Source organism: Crotalus tigris, unplaced genomic scaffold, assembly GCF_016545835.1.
Source record: "Crotalus tigris isolate CLP2741 ecotype Arizona unplaced genomic scaffold, ASM1654583v1 scf7180000017946.1269602, whole genome shotgun sequence".
Taxonomy (NCBI): Eukaryota; Metazoa; Chordata; class Lepidosauria; order Squamata; family Viperidae; genus Crotalus; species Crotalus tigris.
In genome coordinates, this window is record NW_024096738.1 from 879,459 (window position 1) to 903,350 (window position 23,892).

Genomic DNA, 23,892 nt, shown 5'->3' on the forward strand with positions numbered 1-23,892 from the left:
AGACACTCAGGCATGGCCTCTGCTGGGCCTTCCAGAGTTTTCTCCATCTCACACATCTTGCCTGGGACTCCATATGCTTAACCATCTGTGAGAACTGGGAGTGCAGAAATTGTGGTTGTTGAAAAAAGCAGTCACATGGTATCTCATTTAATGACCACTTTGCTCAATGACTGCGATTCTGGTCCCAATTGTGGTAGTTAGGCAAGGTCTACTTGTACAAATAAATGCTACTGCTTATTTACATCTTAGTTCTCTAAAATAATCTCAGAAGAGAAAACATTAATGGCATCAGAAACAAAATAATAGAATGAAATCCAATAAGCTTTGTTCCACAGAACCTGAAAGAGAGAGAATTCTCCTCTCCATAGCTCTTGCTATTCACTTAGCCTCTTCTCCAAAAGGCTAAAGAACTCCCCAGAATAGCCTGATGGGACGAGAGCTCTGGAAAAGGATGGCAGCAAGATAAGATTTCTCCCGCTCTGTGAAAATTTTAAATTTAATATTGTAGCTTTTAAAAGGGAAGATTAAAAATTAAGGGATATTGAACCAACAAATACCAATGGATCAGGGGTTCTCAACCTTGGCAACTTTAAGACTTGTGGACTTCAACTCCCAGAATTCCTCAGCCAGCTTTGCTGGCTGAGGAATTCTGGGAGTTGAAGTCCACAAGTCTTAAAGTTGCCAAGGTTGAGAACCCCTGCAATAGATAAAAATAGTATTTTAAAGTGACATGTGTATAATACTACGGTAAGTTTATTCTGGAGACATATTGAGCTAGATGGATCTTCCTTATTCATATTCAATGTATATAAGATTGGAGCCTTATTGATCAGATTCTTATGGAAAGGTAGCATGTAATAAACTTTTAGTTCTTTGAACTCAACTGTTGCTGGTTACTTGCGCTTGTCGAGAGATGACTGGCCCAAAGTCACCCAACTGGCTTTCATGGCTAAGGGAGAACTTGAGCTCATAGCCTTCTGTTATCTAGTCTGGTGCCTTAAATACTAGACCAAACTGGCTCTCTACTAGTCTCAATTTAAATGAAAGGATGCAATAATTTTGAAGCAGGAGATATTTCTGCAACAGAAATGCTGTATCATGAAAGCATAAATTAAACCAGCGGTTCTCAACGTTTGTGTGACGGCGACCCCCGTCACACAAACATGCGCATGCCCCCGGAGGCGCGCCAGAGGCGCGCCGCCGCCCCCATGCCTGGTGCGCATGCGCGGCGCCGCCCCCGGAGGGGACAAAATGGCGGATCGCTGCCTTTGGCGATCCCCGAAAAGTGGTCGATCGACCCCAAATGGGGTAGCGACCCATAGGTTGAGAACCGCTGAATTAAACCATAGCACTGCTGGGGCAAATGCATAGTTTGCAGCAAGCAGACTAGAATATATTCTTAAGAGTCTTTCAGTCCACTCAAGGTTGCAAACACTAGGAATAATACAGTGATTGCTAAATATTAATAATTTCTAATAATTATTAGAAATTCTGTATCGTACTCCTGAGAGTTGTGATCAAGGGGCCAAGTTAGTAAGATGTACTTCCAGGATTTCTTGGTATTGCCATCAACCTTGTGTACATAGAAATACTTAACAATAATTAAATTGGCAAAATATCTGTGGAGATAGTCATCCAGGTCATAGTTGTCTCAAAGGTGCTTTTTTTTTTTTTTCGTCAAAAGGCATCTGGACTGTTTTTTCCTTGAGGAAGAGAAGAAAACATTTTGTATCTCATCCAAGAAGCTTCATCAGTTCTGATGGCAGGATGAAAGGATAGGTTCTGAGTGGATGGTGAGGGGAAATGTATTTCTTTGCAGTCATCTGGTCGTTAGTGCTCTCTGAGAGCTGTTGAGGCCACTTGGGAGTGTTTATCTGTGCCCTCAGGATCACCTGAATCATTGCAATTGGTTGTGAATCTTCTTGGAACTGTTGCAAGAGTTGTGTTATAGACTGGAGATAGGCGGTGTCTTATTCCTCCCCCTCTATTGAGGGAAGACTAAATTAAATTGGCAGATTATCAGAACAACCAGTTTAAAACTTGTTATGTATCTTTGAAATCTTGTGTACTGTAATTCTTGCCTTCTTTTTGTCACACTAGCTCTTCAGCAGCCATTGTATGGGTACATTCTCTCTACTCCTGCTTTAAGAATGTGTTGCTAGTAGTGGAATTCTGCATATTTTCATATTGTTGAAAGCTACATTCTCCTGAGACACCTTGGTTTCTTATGAGTTGAGAAATTATGTAAATATACTGCATTTGCTCATTTTGCATAATTTCATTTTAAATTTTTAATTTTTTTGTCTTTCTGTTCAAAATTATATGTAGTGAAAAAGTATTATTTGGTTCTGAAGTACTCTTTCCTTGTGTTCTTCAACAATTTTTATGTTTTCTAAGATTGCCTTTGGGATTTGATTATGTGCCGTTAAGTTTTTGTCAACTCTTAGCAATTACATAAATTTTCTTCTTACCTGGTCTTCTAAGCATATACCGTATATGCCGGCATATAAGGTGACTTCTGGAAACGCTAAAATCGGCGCCGAAGACAGGGGTCGTCTTATACGGCGGGTCGTTTTATACGCCGGAAATACTGGTAGTTTTCGGCGTATAAGACGACGTTCTAGGAATGCGGCTCGGCGACAAAGATGGGGATCGTCTTATACGCCGGGTCGCCTTGTACACTGGCATATACGGTACTCATCACTGTGTCCATTCACCTTGCTGCTGGTGTCCCCTTCTGTATCCTTTCAACTTTCCCAGCATTAGAGCCTTTTCTATCTTCTCATAATATGTCTGAAGTAGAATAATTTGAGCTTTGTTATTTGTGCCTTGAGTGAGATTTGTCTGATAATCCTTGTATTCTCAGGAGTCTTCGCCACACCAAAATTCAAAAATGTCAAGACTCTTCCTATCCTGTTTCATGAAAGGTCATATTTTGCCTCCATAGAGTGTCATGAAGAATACCATTGCTTGCACTATTCTGGTCTTAGTCACATCACAGTATGTCTTCAAAGCCTTAAGGAATGGAAAGTCCCATTGGAAATAGGTCTTGTCATTAAGCAAATCTGAACCAGATTCTTGTGCAGTCACAATATGTATATTAAAGTTCATGTGGGGTGGTCTTAGAACTCTCTTTAAATTGAAAGATACGCAGCACAATTTCTATTTTATTAGGCAGCACGCACTTCTGTAATGAACAGTAAAACAGCTATGGTTAGTTTGATTAAATTTACATATTGTATGAACAATAACAGTGCAGCCTGTTTTCTGATGACCCTAAGTTCTTAAAAGTTATAGTGTGATCATAAGCACCAGGCTACAAAGCAGGAGACTCTTGAGTTCCAGTCTTGCCTCAGCCATAAAAACCAGCTGGGTGACTTTGAGCCAGTCACTGTATCTCAGCCCAACCCACTCACAGGATTATTTATTGTAGGGAGAATAGAAGGAGGAAAGTGTGTTGGATATGTTTGCTGCTTTTAGTTGTTTGTATAAATAAAATAAGTGGGATAAAAATAAACAAAAAATAGTTACAATAATGAATAGTTGAATGCTGCTCATATTTCCATTTCATATACACCAGTGGCCCCAACCTTTTGGGCACCAGAGACCGGTTCTATGAAGAGAGGTTTTTCAGTGGACCGGAGGAGGTGTGGTTTCACATGATGCCTGCATCCCACAGATGGGGCTTTGCTTGTTTGCGTGACCCAGTTTCTGGCATGCTACAGCTTGGTGCAAGTCCTTGCTTATCTTTCCTCAGACTCTCTCAGCAATAGGATCAATGTCTAGGCTCAGATTTGCCACACCACCCCAACAGCCCAAGATAATTTTTCCTACCATTATTATAGAAGAAATGGCTCTATTCTCTACACCTTTTATCAATAATTTATTAGCACGGGAAAAGAGAAGCCTATCTTGCCATTTTGTCACAATCACAGTCACTGGTGAGAGTAAAGCTTTTGCTTCCCACTCACATTCCTGATTGAAGAAGTATTGATATTTAAATAGCTCCTACAATGCATTTCTGTACCGGTGGATCCAATAGCAGCAGTTTTGTTCTTTTTTTCACAAATTGTGTTACCCCTCAGTTATTTGGCCTCTGATGTATCAGTCTGAACCAAAATTGTTCACCTACACAGTCACTGTCCTGACACAGAACAGAATGTTGAGTATGACTTAAGCATATATTGAGAATTAACTTGTCTCATAAAACAGGCTGTAAGATATGTATTAATCTAGTCAAGATGTCCCCATCCTATGGGCCGCAGCCCACTACTGGGCCATGGCTTCTGGGCGCGACCCTTGCGCTGGCACTAGCCTTAGCGCAACCCTTGCACTGGCGCTGAGGGCCTGACTCGTGCCAGCTCTAGCCCGCTATCCTCGTGCTATCCTCAGCGTGACCCTGTATGCCAGTGCTAGCCTCGGTGTGACCTTTGCGCTGGCGCTAGCAGCCCCATTTACGGAGTGCGTATACTTGTGGCCCCATTGTACGCACGTGCAACTACATTTGGGTGTGTGCGCATACACACATAAAGATGTCTGCCCCTGCCTTTCCCACCAGGCCACCAACCCAGAAAGGTTGGTGATCCCTGATTAGTCTATGCGTTCTCTGGTGTAAAGTATCTTTGCCTTCTCTACTACAATATCTAACAATAGAGTGCTTTCCATTGCCCATAAGCGAAGAGAATAATTCACATTTGGGAAAAATAAGGTTTGGGATTAGGTTTAGAATTATTTAGTTGTCCTACTAGTTAACATGTTTTACTAACTCAGCCACGTTCCAGGGGGGAGGGGTGGCTAAGGCATCAGGACAGAAACTAGGAAACAGATCTTCAGTATTTCCATCTTAGGCACAATGCCAACTGAGTGATTTTGGGCCACAATGCCAACAGAGTGATTTTGGGCCAGCCTGTCTCTCAACCCTGGGAAGGAGGATGCAATGGCCAACCACTTTTGAAAATCTTGTCAAGAAAACTGCAGGGACTTGTTCAGGCAGACACCAGAAGTCAACACTGGTGACTTAAGAAACAAATAAAAATCATTATAGCATGATAAGAATGGTCTGCAATATATTCAGTTAAGATAAATGTAAATTTAGTATAATTTTCTCACCACTATCAGAAGCCTATTGGATAAACTAGTGTGGTTATATCCCATCTTCAAATACTATGGATGGGCATTTGAAATGGTTAAAATAATTAAAAGTGTTAGGTAAGTATCTTGCTTATACCAAATGTTTAGCGAGAAGGTTGTATAACAGCTATGTGTAACAATTTTCTTATCTTTTAAGTATCATATTGAAGACTTCAGTGGTAAAATGTTTCTAACACCTTGGCAATGGAGAAAAAACTGATGGAAAAGAAAATGGCTTGGTTTTTCTTCCAATTCTTTTTTTATGGGGATTGGATTTATTTTGGTTAACCTATCAGAGACTTAACCCTATTTTTCCCCCTGCTATAAATAAGTGTTTATTACCTTCTTGTTTCTCTTTGGTGGCAAATGAATTCCGAGGGCTCTAGTAGGATTAAGAGGCCACCAATTATTACCTTGGGTATGAATGACATAATTTTGTTTTTACATGAATAATATAGCCAGTTAAAATTGGGCAACATTGCATTAATTGTAGAATAGAATAGAATAGAATAGAATAGAATAGAATAGAATAGAATAGAGCTGGAAAGGGCCTTGGAGATCTTTTAGTCTAGCCCCCTGCTCAAGCAGGAGAACCTATACCGTCTCATACAGGTGAATGTCTAATCTCTTCTTAAAAATCTCCAGTGATGGAGCACCCACGATTTCTGGGGGTGAACTGTTCCACTAGTTGATTGTCCCCACTGTCAGGAAGTTTCTCCTTAATTCCAGGTTGCTTCTCTCTTTGATCAGTTTTCAACCATTTGTAGAAAATCCTTACTGTGGTACTGATAGTATCATTCCACATAGTATTTGCTACCATGGTGAGGAATTAATGTAAGTATCTCTAAGAAAGTCCCATACCTGCAAAAATAATTCATATATGAAATAGCAAAATTTTGGCATATTCTTTTGGATCTCATCTCCAATAATTTTTCCCCTGCTTCATTCCTTAAGTAGCTTATCAGATTTCATGCCAAAGTTGCCTGGATGTACACTTACCTTGGCAGCCACATTCATTTATTTTTGTAGTTGGTAGCAAGGAATGATGCCTTGCATATTAGAAAGCAACTGAATCTCAAAATACAGTACATTTATTTATTTAGCTGAGTTTCTCAATTATTCTGTGAAATAACTGATAGTTACTAGTCTCTGTAAGCTTTCACAGATCAGTACCATGGCCTGTGCTGTTTTCAAGGAAATTCAGATTATAAGAGGGAGGAAAGCAGGTGATAAATCATCACAGAAGCCTGCACAGATAGCGTACATTGCTCTGTCCCCTGTGATTGACAACTGCCTTGTTAAAAAGAGCCTAGCAATTTTGTTTTAAAATATGTATTGTATTTCTTTGCAGCTGTTTATACTAACATATGATCTAGATTCTGCATTTTGGAAATTGGTATCTTTAAAGGAAGGTTGGGAATAATTTGTAAAATAATTACTTGGGACTGAACAGATGTAGATCATTTAACTACATAAATATTCTAAACCCTGAAAGAAAGTTTCCTAAAGTTTGATATATTATTGGAATTGTAAGAGGTCATCTTTCCTCTCTGGCAATATTTGGTTACCAAAACTAGAAAAAAGCTGAAGGGAATATTGGTCTTTAAAGAAAACAAGTAAATATAAAAAGAAACACTATAGACTGTAGTGTAAAACAGTACAATACCACAAAGTTGCAAACAAACATGACCTTTAATGTGCAGTGACAATTTACCAAAACAAAATAACAATAAGAAAACTAATTTCTTTATTTTTAAACAAATAATCATTTGCTGTTTTGGGATAAAAAATTACACTGGGGATTTCATTTATTTATAAACCTTTATTTTTATACTTTTTCTCATTTATATTAGATTTTAAATTTTGCACAAAGGAAGGTGGTCTTTTAGTTCTATAGGTTGAACTTCCTTTCACCCGTTCCCCTTTCAAATGAACAATGTATGGCAGCAGAGGTGGTTTGCGGAGAGTTACCAGTGTTCCCTCAGGAGTGTAGCATCTTAATTGCATTTTGTTATTTGAATGAGCTGTAACTGCAACCCAACCTAAAGAGAGGAAATACATCACTTTATAACTAAACAAATAAAAACATTTAATTTGATTTACTGTGAACTTCAATTTGAGTGATGCAACAGAGTCATATTGATTTCCACATTAGGACCAGAAGCAAGAGCTATTTCAAAAATCTTCTTCAGGGTTTATTCTCAAAGCCCTCATAACAATACGTGATAATGACAATAGAATCAAAAGACCAAACATTATGTATGAAAGTTCTTTTTCTGCAGTAAATGGAAACAGTATTCTGAAAACTGGTTGTTCCCTTCATGTGGTGCACTAGGCAGATCTAAAAGATTGCAATATTTCCTTGTCTGACAAGAGAGCATTCTCTTTTTCAGGTATGGGATTGAAAACCAATGGGAACCACAAAGACAATTTAAAGGGAACTGTTCCAGATCCTTAGTAAAATAATCCTAAATTTCCCGTTAATGTGAATATGCCAAATTCATAGTTGAATAGAGAAGTGCAAGTACTTGCTACATAAAATAAACTCTACTGACAGAAAAACATGCTCAGTGACATAAAATTCTTTCCCACCAATCAACTAGCAACTTGGGTATTCTGCTTGCACTTGTCTCAGAATTATTTGCTGGAGAGAATATGCTTTCTACATATGAGATTAAAATGAGATTAAAAGACTGCATTACTTTTGACTGCAATCCTATCTGGATTCACACTGTGAATATAGCGAGTTTAGATATCCTTCTGAGTTGAGATATCCTTTCATTCAAAAATCTGGAATGCAGGTCTCCTTGCTTAATGATGGTATTTGGGACTAGCACCTGTTGTCACTAAATGACACGGTCATAATGCATGATGTCATTGGCTTGATGTCATAATTGCAAGACAGGCACCTGAGCACTAGACTGCGATCACATGTCCTTGGGACACTGCAAGGGCCACAACTTCACAAACTAAACCCTGCCTGTTTCAGCACCATTTTGTCACTAAATGACACGGTCATAATGCATGATGTCATTGGCTTGATGTCATAATTGCAAGACAGGCACCTGAGCACTAGACTGCGATCACATGTCCTTGGGACACTGCAAGGGCCACAACTTCACAGACTAAACCCTGCCTCTTTCAGCACCATTTTGAATGATTGCTGAATGAATAGTTATAACTCAATCACTACCTGTAACAGGTCTCCTAGTCAAAAGAAAATGTGAGGATCTTTACCAGCAGATGAGAGTTTTATGTCAGCTACTGCTTCATCCTCTCCAATTCCTTTCAACATCACTTCCTGAGGAACAAGTGGTGGAAATTCGTTCATTCGTTCTTTACCTCCCATTGGAACCTTGTGTTACAAATTAGAAAGACAGTCTTTTAGATAATAAAAATAAGATTATCTGATAAAGCTAATCAGCAAATTATACACTAATATTAAACACTTTAGTAATTTTCATAAATATATAGATACTTATAATAGATACTATATATCAGGGCTTTTCAACCTTTTCACCCATTGTACCACTTTTAGGATATCCGAGTACCACCAGTCGCCTAGCAAGGTGTCAAAAACTTGGTGACAAAAAAAGGAAAAAAGTGATAAAAGTACAGTTACAACAGTTCGCTTAGTGACTGTTCGACGTTACAATGGCACTGAAAAAAGTATCCCCCAAGCCACAGCCGAGCAAGACACCTGCCTGCCCACCCAACGGCGCTCTTCCTCCTGTCCGAGGTTTTCATTGTGAGCATTTCTGTTGAGGATTGACAGCGGAGGTGGGGTAGGGTGGGTGTTTGTTTTTTATTCCCCATCTGCTGGGTGGTTGCAGCAGATTCTGGTCACTTCACATAACCCTGGGACACTGTGACCGTCATAAATATGAATCAGTTGCCAAGCATCTGAATGTAAATCACAAAACCCTGGAGATGCAGCAACATTCCAGCTGATTGGAGCTTCTTCTGGGCTCAGCAGAAGTGCCAAGATCAGTGCTGCTTTCCAGCTGATTGGTGCTTCTTCTGGGCTCAGCAGAAGTGCCAGGATTAGCCCTGAGCTCCAGCTGGAGCCTGGCGCTTCCACTGAGCCCTGACAGCCCCGAAGCGCCGATCAGCTGGAAAGTGGCACTGATCCTGGCGCTTCCGCTGAGCCCTGACAGCCCTGCAGCTCCAGCCATCTCTCGCTCAGGCTTGTGCAGTGCTGCCACCGGTTCAGCTCAATCCTCTCCCCCGCTACCACTTTTCTAGGATGGTCACGTACCACCCGCCAGGTGCCAATGTACCACAGGTGGTACCTGTACCACTGGTTGAAAAGCCCTGCTATTTTTGCCTTCAGTTTAAATTTAAATCAGTTTATATAGAATTTATAATTTAGTAAAAGCCAAACGGGAAAAGTACAAAGTAAAAGAAACAGAAAAAGTTGGAAGTAAGCCAGTGGTTTAAAAAAAGCATTGAATTATAAGGGTGTCTTTAAAAAAAAGATTTAGGTGAAGCAGTAGAGGATGAGTGGTAGGTTTTCATGTGAGAAAAACTACAGTTGAATATGCATGGATATTAGAAAAAAAGTCAGAAGACAAGATTAAAGAAATTCAGAAGCAGTGAAAAAGAAGGATAATGAAAAAGAAGATAGACAGACCTTCGAGATATGACTGAAGTAATCACAGAAAAATTAAAATCAATTAGCAGGGTGAAAAGAATAAGAGAAATAGATAAAGCCAATGAAATAAACTTCGCAATATGCTGGACACAAAGTAAAGCAAATATCCCAAACAGGAAATGTGATGAATACTGAAGGATAAAGAGGATTGAAAAATTAAACTCTCTACTAAAAGTATAGCAAAATAATATATAATTTTTGACACTGACAAGAGTATATCTCAAGATTGTCTTTTTATCTCCAGTAATCCCAAGTTGGGGAAACTGGGCCAACTGTAGATGAGCAGGTTGAGCCAAAGGACCGAATCAAACACATCATCAGTTTGGAATTTCTAAGTCCAACCCTCCCCCTTAAAGTCCATGACTTATCTGGTTCCAATTCAACTTTACTGTTAATAGTTCAGATTCTTGTATATAGGTAATATGAAATAAACTTGTAGTACTTTTGAGCTGTATTCTAGTTCCTGATTTCTTGCACCTGACACCAATCCTGCTATCTTGTGAAATCAAATGCAGAACGCAAAAAGAAGAATCAAGGCTAAACTGCTGTGTTTATTACACAGCATGCGCTGGTGGGACTCCAGAGAATTTCGAGAGAAACCATATCCAACAAAGGGATGCACTCATGTTTACACATCCCAGAAAGATGGGATGAGACTAAAACATAAACAACAGATGATGTCAGCATACATATTCATAAGTAAAGTATCTCAAGTTACTATTTGTGCCTGTTCTTCACAAACAAAAAGGGGAGGGGGAATAAAGCAATAAAACAAGGAGGGAAACCTCTCCCCTAAATCAAGAAAAGGGGGTAGTTTGGGAATGGCAGATGCCAAAATAAAAAAATAATTAAATTCCTGTTGCAAATGTATGGGATTTTCTTAAAAAGATAACGAGCTGTCCTTATATTTCTATGTATCAACTTGATTTAATCGATTCCACTCATCTAAGAATTGATTTTCCCCACAGTCCATCATACAATTAAGTTAGAAGAAATGAACTAAATTTGCTTAAACAACTTGTCTTTGAATTCCTTTAAGTTGTTTAGTGGGTAAAAGCTGCCAATTTTAACAGAACACGCAACCCCATTCATAAGCAGAGAACAATGCATGGGAACATTTTAATATTTACCAATCAAAAGGACTGCATCTTGGCAGTGGTGAGAGTTAAGTTTCTACATAAAAGACCAGGTGTCAATGAACCTACAGGTGACTGTTCCTTTGTATTATATCTTGAATGCTCACTGAATAGTTACAATACTGTAAGGCAGAGGTGCCCAAAAGGTTCCATGGAGAGAGGTTTTTCCACGGACCGGAGAGTGCGTGGTTTTGTGTGCTGTCTGCATACCATGGACGGGGCTTTGCTTGTTTGTGCGGACCGACTGCTGGCATGCCGTAGCCCAGTACCAGTCCACGGACCGGGTGTTGGGGACCCCTGCTGTAAGATTTTAAAATATTTTTTATGTTTTAAGATTAGCAATCATAAATATAAATGCCCATAACCCTATTGGGTAAAGCCTTTTTTAAAAATGTGATCTTCAGGTAGCAATTATTTTGTTCCTGGAACTTACATAAAACCTGCTGGAGTTTTTTTTTTTTTTGCTATCTTTCTTTCCAGAGATTGGAAAGACACCATGTGCAGAATTATTATCATTTTGTATAAAGTGGAAGACCACCAAGATAGGGAAAACTTGACTGAGACAACACAGTCACGGCATTGTCTAACAGCAGAACAAAGCTTCTCTTGTCCAAATCCCAAGAGGCATAATAATGAATGCCTGTAAACGAGATTTACAAGGCTCAACAGATTCTCCAGTCAGTGTGCTTAAGGGCTGGCTTACCTTTAGTAGTGTTTGACCTGCATGCTTTTGATATACAGCATCTGCTTTTTCTGTTGAAGTGATATGCACTGGCAACAAATTAGAGGCCACAACAGAAAACCAGGAGGACCGATTCCCCTAAGGAATAAAAAAGTTTGAAAATTAAAGTGCCTGAAAAATTCTACATATTTCTTAATTCAATTAAGTTTTAAAAACCAACTTTATTAACTAGCGTAATGTCAGTTCAGCTAGCAAGTATTCTCCATTCTCTATTCTTGATAACTTGGCTTCTGAAGGCTGCTATCTACTGTAATAAACTGAATGAACTTCTCATTTTTAAAGCATCCCTAGAACCAATTCCTTAGAGGAAGAGCATTTTCAGTTTGGTTGAATATCTCTGTATCTTGTTTGGAATACACATTCACACACACAAACCTGTTAAAATTCCCTTTCTCTGGAAGAGTTGTGTAAAATCAAGCAATTTAGTAAAACAATGGCATTTTAGTCCCTTTAGTTGAATTATTCAACTTTTATTGGAATAATGTAATCTTAAATTATTCTTCCATTTTGCCCTATTTAAAAATGAAGTGATTAGCTTAGGGTTGGTTTTTTTTTTTTTTGAGGAAAAACATTTCATCTAATTCATACGGATGAGGACCAAATGATTTTAAAGTATTTGAAGATACTTGCTCCCCTTTGGCTTGAAGCTCTCTGGAGAAGCTTCCCAGAGAATACAATAATCATTGTCTTCAGCTGCCACAAGTCCTTTCATACACACAGAGATGGGACATGACTGGTCATGAAGTCAGGAGTGAGGCGACTAATTTCTGTTTCTGTTGGCTGTGTGAATTTTTTTTTTAAAAAATTAGTTCTGTTCTGCGGCTTCATTCTCTCCTTTTTTCTTCCTATTTTTTAATTGGCTCCAGTGGTTGGAATGAACGGGATACATTGAGAAGCTAGAACCAAACCCTCCAAAGGTACCGAAAGGGAATTCTTGTTCGTGCCTTGTTATTAGAGGAGCTAAACTTCTCTAATCCAGAGACCAATCCAACCCATCTGTTTCTGGCTTCTGTTAATTCAGAGTGATTCCTGAAAGCTATGTTTCAACCCAGAATGCAACAAGAGAACACTGGGCTACAAGACTTTAATGACCCTGAAAAAGAAATGGCTATATTCAAAGTCATTAAAGCAGCAGCCTCCCCCCCCCAATTAACTCTGATAAAGTGGATAGTATGCAGCAGCAGCAGGACAAGAGAGAGTTAATTACTGGTACCCTCAAACTGTCCAAATCATATTTTGTTCTATACATCATCTACACTAAGTTCAGAACTCCCACTGCAACTCTTACCTGTGAATAATCTATACGTCCCAGTGCACCCAAAAATAGAGTTATTCCAGGTTTAAGTATAAATGTCCTTGGAACAATGGCACAGTCTGGCAAAACACATTTGATTTCTTTTTCTGTTAGGAGATTTAAAACCTAAAAGAAAATCAGAAAACATATGGAAATTAGAGGCTGAAACGTTAAAATATTATGCTGGCTCACAAAAAGATGGCATATTAGATGGGGCTAAAATATGCAGATAGGAGCATAGATGAACAGCATTCATAGAGACTCATGCAATAGCTAGGATCCACTTCCCTGTTGCAAAGTGACAATTCAAGACAAATATAACTCAATTTCAATTATTCCATTTTTTATAACAGAGGAAGCAGCCTGACTTGTGGCAGTTAAGAAGGAGTTCATGTAGAGCCAAATGAAAAAGCAATGAAGCATGTAAAACTTCTTAATGCTACTGATGGCAAAATAATACTTGTGTAACCGCTCTTCATGTGCTGAAATGCCTACTTTACTTAGTTACGATTGAATTAATGAGAAATTTAATTCAAGTGGTCATAATCCAAAGATGAATAGGCACAACTAGAGTTGTACTGTAATTTTCTGCAGCCTTAAATGCCAAACAAAATACAGTATTCTGTTTTCAAATAATACACAACCAAATTCAGAATGCTGAAGGACAATAGTTAATCAGCAGTTTTACAATAATGCAGGGCAAACAATTTTTAAATCAGTTTCAGAAAGCCTGGTGTTTACCTTTCAATACAATGAGTGGAGGACAATTGAACATTTCACTGAGCAGCTGCCACCTAATAAAAGTGAGCAAAGTAATTGTTTGGAAATCTTCTTGGCTCAGAATAGTGTTATATTTGCCCACCTATCAACCGCTCATTGACATTGTTTGGCACTAAGTACTGCTATGGAGAGAAGGGAAAGAAAAATACACTGGTATATCTGGTTGGTTTCCATGTGAACGTTATGTCTTGTATTGTTCCCAGTTTCTTCTAAACTATATTGCATTTTATATCAAGCTAAGAATCAAGTTAAATGTTGGAAGTTTTAACATTTTTTAAAAAGCTGTGATTTAAAGTTTGAAAAATGGTAACAGGAATCTGGAAATAAACACAAGAAAGGCTACAACATGGATAAATACAAGAAAGGCTACAACATGGATATTATTTCTAACATTGCCCTCTGTTAAAGGTGGCAAACATATCTGAGGCAATATCTTCCTCCTCTTTCCCCCATAACAGCCCGTTTGAGGTAGGCTGGGCTGACTGGCCCAAAGTCAGTCAGTCAGTCAGTCAGTCAGTCACTACTGTATATAAATATGTATCTGTGTGTATGTATGTGTGTGTGTGTGTACCATATTGTGGCATTTGGGAGTGCTTTTCTCAAAAACTAGATTATTTTTCAGCAAAACTACCTTTTAAGCAAAAATATACCTTTCAACAATTAAATCCTTTTTTATAATTTATGTTGCTGTTCTGCCTACATATGGCAATACTGTAACAGAAGTTTATTTCTTTACTTTAAAGAATTCTCTGATCCAGAAGAACTGACTACATAACAGTCTCAAATATATGATTCTTGGCGAAGATGACTGAAAGGTGGTAGGTTCATAATAAGTCTGGGTGAAAACCTATATAGAGATGAGGTATATCAACAAATGGATAGGGGAATGTGTCCTAGCTGCTATGCTGTAATTTATATAGCATTTTGTCATCTTGTTTCCTCATAGACACATGCACATGCTACTGGTGCACATGCTACGGAAGACATCCTCCCTGGATTCAGAATTCAGAGATCTTAGATAACTATCACTAGGTCTTCCTTTTAGGCAAGGTTATTGAGATGGCTGTAGTAAAATAACTACTGAACCTCTAATGAATTGGATTATCCTAGGTCTATTTCAGTGAAGATTCAAACCTGGAAATGGGATACAGTAGACAATGACAGGATCTGAAGGGAAGTACCTTATTCTATTGAAAGGCCTTATGGCAGGGGACCCCAACCTGTTCGGAACCAGGCCATGCAAGCGGCTTGTGCACAAAGGTCCATTTGTGTGAGCTGTATGCGCAATGCGCCTGCCACTTGTGCAAATGGAACTGTGTGCACTCCCATGGAACCATCCCCTCTCTCCCCCAGTCTGTCGAGCTGAAAATTTTGGGGTCCGCTGCTTTATGGGATTGAAGATGGCGGACATTGTTTGCATGTTCTTCCTCAATGGGCAGGCATAGTCACGTTATATAGGGGAGAAAAGACCAGCACACAGATCACTAGTGGAAAACACGCTAGACATTCAATAACTAAATAGCATAAAATCCATGCTTCCATCATTATCTTTGGAATAATGTACAGAGAAAAGGGGAAGCATCTTTCTCATACAGCTTTTCAAAGCACAGTTAACTGTATAATCATAACTTTGTAAGGCTTTGATAGAGCATGTATGTAATTGAAATTTCACATTTAATATTCTATCTAAGCTGTTTAAAGCTAAATGCTAAATTAATTCAGATTTTTCCTTTAGGATAATAATTGGCAATATTTGAAAATAAATTAAAGAATAAAAGAAGCACAAATGTGTTGTGAAAGATTTACAAAATGCTAAAGGTTTTACCATAATTCTATTTCTATACATAGTTGTTATTTATAGTTGGATTTTTTTTTTCAAATTCTTCAAGTAGCCCAGACACTCCATATATGAAATATATTTTCAGCTCCTCAACACTTTAAAAAAAGAAGAATTAAGATCACAGGAAGCTGCTGAAATAGTGGTTTCATTTCTGTTTTAGACATCAAACAAATTTAACAGTATACTTACACAATGATCTTTTATAATCCCTGGTGTGTCATAAAACCAACGACAATCTTTCACTTCATTGTACGTCAATTCATTTTTTTTGGTATCAGCTTTGAGTGAAGCTTTGGGTTTTTCCTCCATGCTAATAGACAATGCCTCAACATCAAAATCAATTTCAAGATTTTTCTCATTTTTTTCTGGTTGTTTAAAGGTTCTTCCAATTCTTCCTGTATCATAAACAGAAAGACATACAGGTACATGTAGATTATTCATGTTTTTTTTGTGATATGTTGTTCTGAGGCTAGCAGATGCAATAAGAATTCAACCAAAAATTAGCACCTAGACTTTGTACATCCATTGCATTAGGCTTTTTACACTTTTTAATTTTAGTGTAGTGTATTATGAAAAATCAGCCAATTGTTCATTCAATAAATTAAGGTTAAACAATGCACTGCTTTAAAGTAATGTGGATGCGAGGTACAACAGACTCTAACTCTGTAAATTCTGACTCCTCTCCACCGCACATTCTAAACATTCATCGTATTTTTTACTTTCTGATAAGTGAACTAAAAATATGGGGAGGTCTCTTTATTGCATTTTTCTTTAAAATCGTATCTGCCTGACTCAAAAGACTGTGGAAATAGTAATAACAAAAATTATGTATTAATGGAATCTTCCCCTGAAAAATCTTAGCTTATAAATATTCTTCTAAATATTTTCATGGCATAGATCTTCTAATTAATGTTCTTTTCATATATTTGTACTTGTTAAAATATTTGCTTTGGAAAATGATTTGTTTTGGACATCCAGGTAAGTTTCCAAATTGATAATTTTGAATTTTTGACTCATTTTAGAAAAATCTGGTTCTCCGTGTGCACAGAAGTATCTAAACTATCCAAAGCAATTTGGAGCCACCTAATTTGATTATTTAGGTGAACTTTCTAGTCCAATAATAAAAAAGTCCATTTTAGATATACAACAATATCTGCCTTTAATTGGATCTCTGCGTTAAATATCTGGACAGCCTTGGAAAGAGCTATGAAATATTTGTGAGTTGCAGAACTTGCATAGTTCCCAAAGCCCCCACCCACCTATTAAGTAGCCTTGCTTTTTGAGAATATTCAGCTGTTTTTGTTCATTTATACTGAGGTCTTCTTCACTTTTCTCTGAATCTTCCTTTAGCCTTTCTTGCCTCCTGAGTATTCTGTAAGGTGTAGGATTAATAATTGGAAATTTCAGGAGATTCAAAGTAGTGCCTAGAGGAAAAAAATGGGGGAAAAAACCCATCATAAATTTCCATGGTTGGTTTATATAGAATTGGCATAGGTTTAAACAATATAGGTCACAAAATGTTATGTGAGAACATACAGCTTTTACAACATCTCAAGTAACTCAGAAAACAAATTTGTAAAAGAAACTGTAGCTATAAGATTTCATATTAAGAAAATGAGATAATGGATAGCAATTGAGGTTAGAAGGAGAAATATTGAGTCAATAAATTCCCACGTCAAATCCTGCCTCAACCACGATTAACTTTAAACAAGTGTGAAATATCAATAATACTGGCTTATCTTACACTGGCCAAATTTATTACAAAGCATACATTATTATTATATTCAGAAATTAAAGCAAGTTGATATACCTTTTTTGGTCTAGGGCTGCATTATGATTTCCTGCCCAGTTTGATGATTCCAGGGTCTGTGGCTAGTAATATCAGTGGATTAGAGATGGGAATATTTTTTGCTTCCTCTTTTGTCCCTTAATCCCCCACCGCTCTGAACAGCTTCAGTAAAACCTAGTGTACTGATTTTGCCCTTTCATCCCTCTTCTCTAAATAAACAACTCCAAAACATTACTACTTCTATGGCAGAAACCAAAACTGGCATGATGAGAACCATATCCATCTTACACGGTTTTAAATCAAATAATCCTTGGAGTTATGTTAGCTCCTTCAAAGATTTCAGTGGCAATTTGTAACAGACAGCTGATTAATGTGTTGTTTAGTTACATTAACTCTAGTTTTCTAATCTAGGAATAAAGCCACCTCCAAGTAGAAGACATGACAGGTACATTTGTTCTTGAATTATCTTTACAAGGTCATAGAACAAATCTCCTAGTGCTTCCTTCTATTTTTTTTCTCTCCCCTTCTTTCATTCTAGCCTACAAATTTCATTATTTCTTGTTGGTTCCACATTCAAGTAGGGCCAAGCCTGCTCAACTTCAAACTACAATTGACCCCAACATTTCTCTTGCTAAGCAAGATAAATGTTAAGTGAACTGTGCAGTTGTTAAGTGAATCTGGCTTGCCCCATTAACTTTGCTTGTCGGAAGCCAGCTGGGAAGATTGCAAATGGAAATCACATGGTCTTGGGGCATGCTAATTGCCAAGCACCCGAATTTTAATCACATGACCGTGGGGATGCTGCAACAATTGTGTGAAAAGTGGTCACATAAGTCACTTTTTTCAATTATTAACTTTGAACTGTCACTAAAAGAATGGTTATAAGTCGAGGACTACCTGCAATGTTTTTGAGATCAGTATAGTAGGCTAGGTGGTGCCACCGATGGGGGAAAACCATGAACAGTTGAAAGAGATTCCCATTACTGTATTGTTCTTTTACTTGAAAGGCAGAAACTTAAATTAATGGAACAGTTTTGAAAAAAAAAGCAATTGTTAGATTTTTAGAAAAAATAATAATTATAGGGCACCCATTATATTATTACATAAACATTTATGGATCCTGTATATAAAGGCCATCACAGGTCTCAGAATAATTTTCATTTAAGAGATATGTCAAAATTATGGCACTTAACTATAGTTATGTCCAGTGCTTTTTTTCTTAAAAAAAAAAAAAAAGGTGCCAGAACTCACAAGTCATACAACCCGCCTTGCCTACCCTATAAGGTTCCATCCAAAAAAGGTGCCGGAACTCCGTTCTGGGTGTTCTATGAGAAAAAAAGCCCTGGTTATGTCTAAAAGTTATGTTCTTTCTTAAAGAAAGACTGAATTCTTCACAGCCATAAAATGAACTCGACAGTAACATCTTTTTACTGGTTAACTCACTATGAAACTTACAACTGTCATCAAAGTGTTCTCAACATAATTGTTCCAAAATTATTAGCGTTAGGTTTCAAACACCATTAGTTGTCTAGCAAGAATCATTTAGCCTTTCTATAGCTCTATTTTCTGCTTTGCATTAAACTATCATTTTCAGTTTTCATGCTGCTATTTCTTACTGGGAAATCCTTGTGAGATCCAGCAGCCGGATGTATAGACTAGCCGTGACAAAGTCACATCCAGGGTGCACCATGAGGCTAGTCTATATCACACCTTAGAAGACAACTAGCTTTAAAAAGGGAGTGGCAAAAATGTGAGGCAAACCAATTATTACCTATACACATGGATTATCATGATCAAATATTCAAACTCAAATCTTGGAATCTGTCATGGAAACTTGGACAGCAATTAGTCAAAAATCACTTTGCCATTGAGATAGCATGGCACCAGGACTGGGCCATTTCTAACCCAGATCTGTTTAATTTAGTGTCTGATACAGCACAGCTTCCCTTTGGCTTTGATCTCCAAGGAAAATCTGGACAGCCTTAATCGGATTCAAACCAATTCTAGCAAGTGTCAATACTGGAAATATAAATGGGGGCTGGTTGATAATCCTAACTGTGATTGTGGAAATGTCTTGCAAATTTTATATCATATTGTGACAGAATGCTCCCTCAGAAGGTTCCCTGGATCCCTGCATGAAATACATCACCTCAAGGGTACTGCTGTCCAATGGCTAAATGATTTACATATCTAGCATTAGGTTTTGTCACTCCAGTAAATACTCATGCATAATTTAATTCCATTCATAATTTTATCTATCACTTATACTATGTTTTAAAAATAATTCATTCCTCTGGTGTTTTATATTTTGACACATATTTTATATGTTGTTTTTGTGAATTTTTATGCACTGCTATATTTATGCACTGCCATATGAAATACACACACACACACACACACACACACACACACACAGGTGTTTGTGTGTGTATCATAATGCAGTAATACTCCTTAGTGTATATATGTTATCACATTGCAGTTCAATTATTTAACTATGTAATCTATACAGTGAAATTGTCAGGGGTGATGTAATGTTCAAGACTAGCAACACCATAATTGCTATATTTCAATACTAAACATTTTAGATCTGGCTGCTGGAAGAATCACCTCAACTTTATACCAACACATTACAGTTTTTAAAAATAAAATAAAACAAAGTATCTCTATAACTATCATCAAAAATGATATAGCTGTGTTACTTAAAACTCTTATGAATTACAAATACAAACTGGATATATGACCTCCCTCTTTTCTGATCTATAGGTTTTTTAACATCAGTGGCCGACACACAATTCTAATGCATATGGAATAATAGGCACGTAGATATATTTAAAGCAGACACACCCACAAGGCATTTAAGAACTAGCACAGAAGAGATAAATCTAATCTAAAGACAACATTAACTCATATAATCTAAAAATTTCATAGTTTGGAACAAATTCACAAAAGGACAGCTAGCACAGCTAGCACAACATACTTTGCTATAATTAATTTAAGCAGATTTTTCTTGTTAGCCCACCTTCTTGGGTTTACATGAATCATAAACAGGGCTGGATTTGTAAAATATAGTAGCTAAAGTGTAGTTGGCTAGTTTGTGAATCCGAGCCAGCAATTTCCTTTAAATTAGGAGTAATGTAAAGAAATCTGTAATCTTACAGATCATTCAAAAAAGACTGAAGAATTTACACGGCTAACACATTTTCTGATGTATTGGGTATATGTGAAAAATCCAATTTCAACTCAGCAAAAAGAGCTAGTTTGATGAAGTGGTTAAAGTGCTGGCTAGAAACAAGGAGACTGTGAATTCTAGTCCTGCCTTAGGCATGGGTGACTTGGCTGGCTGGGTGACTTGGGGTTGGTTACTCACAGGGTTGTTGTTGTGTATGTTTGGGGAAAGAGTATTAAGTATGTTTTCCACCTTGAGTTATTTATACAAATAAAGGCAGGACAAAAATCAAATAAATAAAGAAGTGTCTTGGAATAGCTTTTAAGTAATGCTTTTTAAACAGAGTGCTCAGAAGTTCCATGTGGGTTTTCCTGAATGGTCTTAAGTATAAGTATAAGCTGAGGTGGCCACTTTAGCTGACTGTGTTCAGCAGGTCAGCGGTTCAAATCTCACCGGCTCAAGGTTGACTCAGCCTTCCATCCTTCCGGGGTAGGTAAAATGAAGACCCAGATTGTTGGGGGCAATGTAAATATATATATACATTGCTTACTGGTGTACACCGCTTAGAGAGTGCTTGCACTTAAAGCGGTATATAAGTCTCATAAATAAATAAATAAATAAATTGTCAAAGCATGCCTTAATTTCCTCTTACCAGGGAAAGGTGAGATGGTTGCTCTGTGGATCACCTCAGAAGCTCTGGATTTGCAATAGTCAGAATGCAAGAGAGTATTAAAGAGAGTAGACTTTCCGCTGTTGGCTGCTCCTATAAGGAATACATCCCCATTTAGTTTCCAAGAATGCTGCAACTTGGAGATCAGCGTTTCTATTCCATAGCCTGTCTTGGCACTGATGAGGTGTGCATCAATTATACGCTGGTCTGGGGTTCCTGAAGGCTGGCTCAAATCAACAAGGCCAGCATCTGCACAATTCTTCAACAGCAGTTCTTGGAAGTGCTTCAAGTATTTTGGCGAGTCAGCAGGCAGAAGATCTACCTTGTTGCCTAGGACAAATATGTGGGCATCGGTCCCCACCAACTTGGACAGGTCATGCAGAATTGAGTCAGGCAGATCCAGCATATCCACCATGCAGAGCACAAGGTGTGAGCGTCCATGGCGAGGAGGCCGTTTTAAGGCCGCGCTCACCAGGTTATAGTATGCCTCCCGGGACATTTCCACCTTGAGGGCCTGTTGGTGGTGCATCAGAAGCCAGCAGCGCTGGCACACAGTTCCCTCCAGCGCCTGCCTGACGGGGTCCTTCCAGGCCTTCGCCCCCTCCTTCGGTTCTCTCGGTCCTCCTCCATCTTCCTTCCGCTGCAGGAGCGCTTCTGGCCTCACCAGGCTCAGGTATTTCTCGCTGGGCAGATATCCCGGCACGGCCGGATCCCGGCAGTGTAGCTCCGCGCCACATCCCGAGCAGTTCACTCCGCTCGACGGCACCGAAGCGTCCGGCCGCCCCCCCGCCTGGTATCGTTCTGCCTTGTGGCGTCCTTCTCGGCGCTGCGGCGGCGGCTTGTCGCTCTCAGCCCGCTGTTGCTGCTGCTGCTCCAGTTCCTGCTGCAGCTCCTGCTCCACCGCTGCCTCCACCAACCGCGTCTCCTCATCGAAAGACAGCTCTTCGGGGACATATTCGGGGAAGACGAACTCCTCCTGCTCCATCAACTCGGGCGACACGGCTACCGCTGCCTCCCCCCAGCGTCCGCGGGGTTTCTTCCCGAGTGGGAAGTGAAGAGGGCCGCCCACCGAGGTGCGGCAAAGCAGCGCGCCGATTCTTTTACCGCAAGCAGGGGCGGAAAGCTGTGGCGGCTGCCAAAAGCGAGGAAGGCCCCCAGCAAAAACCCGCCGGAAGACGTTCATCGCCGCCCACGAGCAAACGGCCCGGGACAACCGGAGTCAGACCAACCGCGAGGTCCTTCAGCCACTTGCGACCTTTGCGGGAGGAGCGCAGGCGTAGCGAGCGAACTGGGGCTCCTCCCCTTTCCGGTGAAGTTCAGGCCTTCAAGCCTGATGCATCCGGGAGAGAGACCGGCTGGATGTCAAACTCAAGCCCAAATTAACCCTAAAAATTCAGAGTTTACGGTTCAGTTTTAAGGGTTAGAAATGAGCAGTTTTGAAAGTTTTGAATAATTTCAGCAGTGCCATGCTGGGACTCTCAAAGGAAGCGAAAGTGGGACTTTAGAGAAGCAGGGTAGGAAGAGTATTGAACCTGTGAACTTTGGAGAAAACTCCTGGTAATACCATGGACAGCAATGAAAACAAACATAATCGAACAAATCAATCCAGAGTTGTCTCTCAAAGCACAAATAACCAGGCACAAATTATCCTACTTTGGATAAATTATGCAAAGACCTAGCTCCATAGAAAAGGCTGTGATACTGGGAAAGGTGGAAGACAAGAGAATGACCAGCAGCAAGGTGGATGGATTCAATTTCAGTAGCAACGTGTACGGTTGGGAGACTTGAAAGAACAGGTTAGGGACAGGAACCGGTATCATGGAGAAAATTATGTGGTTTCTAGGATTGAAAATGACTTAACGGCAACCAATATTGGAGCATGTAGAAAACTCTTTTTTGCAGCTACTGACTAAATCAGAATTCTGTGATCAGCAGATTCAGAACTAGTTATTGCTTGCTTATTTGAAAACACATTTTTTATTTTGAATATTAAAACTAAATTTGTTCACTTATTTAGGAATAACATCAACTGCATATTCCAGTGCATTCCACAGCAATTGCTCCTCTTAGGCAAATGAAGGAATATACAATTCCATCTATATTCAAATTATTCCTAGATCAGTAACAGACTGTGAATCAATAACAAACTGTGACCCGTTAGATATTTTTGGCTCCAGTTAATGAATTTAATGACTATTCACTTTTAGAATTCTGTAAATGCAGTGAATTACTGTTAAGAGTATATTATGGAACACAGGGAGAAAAATAAACTCCTGAAATAGCCGCGGTCGTTTTGAAAATCTCCAAAGCAAAACATACTTAAGGCTGCAGCAAACATCGATCTATCTAAACCAGGGCGGCATTCATTTGCATTTGGGATGCTTTGCATTTTACCGTCGCTTAACAATGAAATCCTACATCAAACCCAGAAAATCTGTCTACCGCCACTCTTGCTATCTCTGCACACAACAGTGCCTATTAGAAAGTGGGGTGGGATGTTCGGACGCCTATGCAGCCCGTCCTCAGATTACAATTCACGGGAAGATCTTTCACGCAATATAACTAGCAGGACGGGGGATACCATATAAAGTTCCGCTCTTCGGCTAGGCATGCGCAAATTTTTTTTGCCGAATGACCACAAGCCTTTGCACGGCCCTAATGGAAAAGGAAATGACGCTTTAAAGCGACAGG

General features: G+C 38.9%; 1 protein-coding gene across 1 annotated transcript; it reads right to left on the bottom strand.

Annotated features, from left to right (window-relative positions):
• Positions 1 to 6,803: 6,803 nt before the first annotated feature.
• On the bottom strand, positions 6,804 to 22,482 carry NOA1 (nitric oxide associated 1). Its single transcript, XM_039345232.1, has 7 exons — positions 21,184 to 22,482; positions 16,836 to 17,000; positions 15,766 to 15,971; positions 12,951 to 13,082; positions 11,624 to 11,740; positions 8,368 to 8,485; positions 6,804 to 7,172 (listed from the first exon to the last, which is right to left on the bottom strand). Exons 1-7 carry the CDS (start codon positions 22,382 to 22,384, stop codon positions 6,943 to 6,945), a joined length of 2,169 nt encoding a protein of 722 aa, XP_039201166.1. The 5' UTR covers positions 22,385 to 22,482; the 3' UTR covers positions 6,804 to 6,942.
• Between the last annotated feature and the right edge of the window lie 1,410 nt (positions 22,483 to 23,892).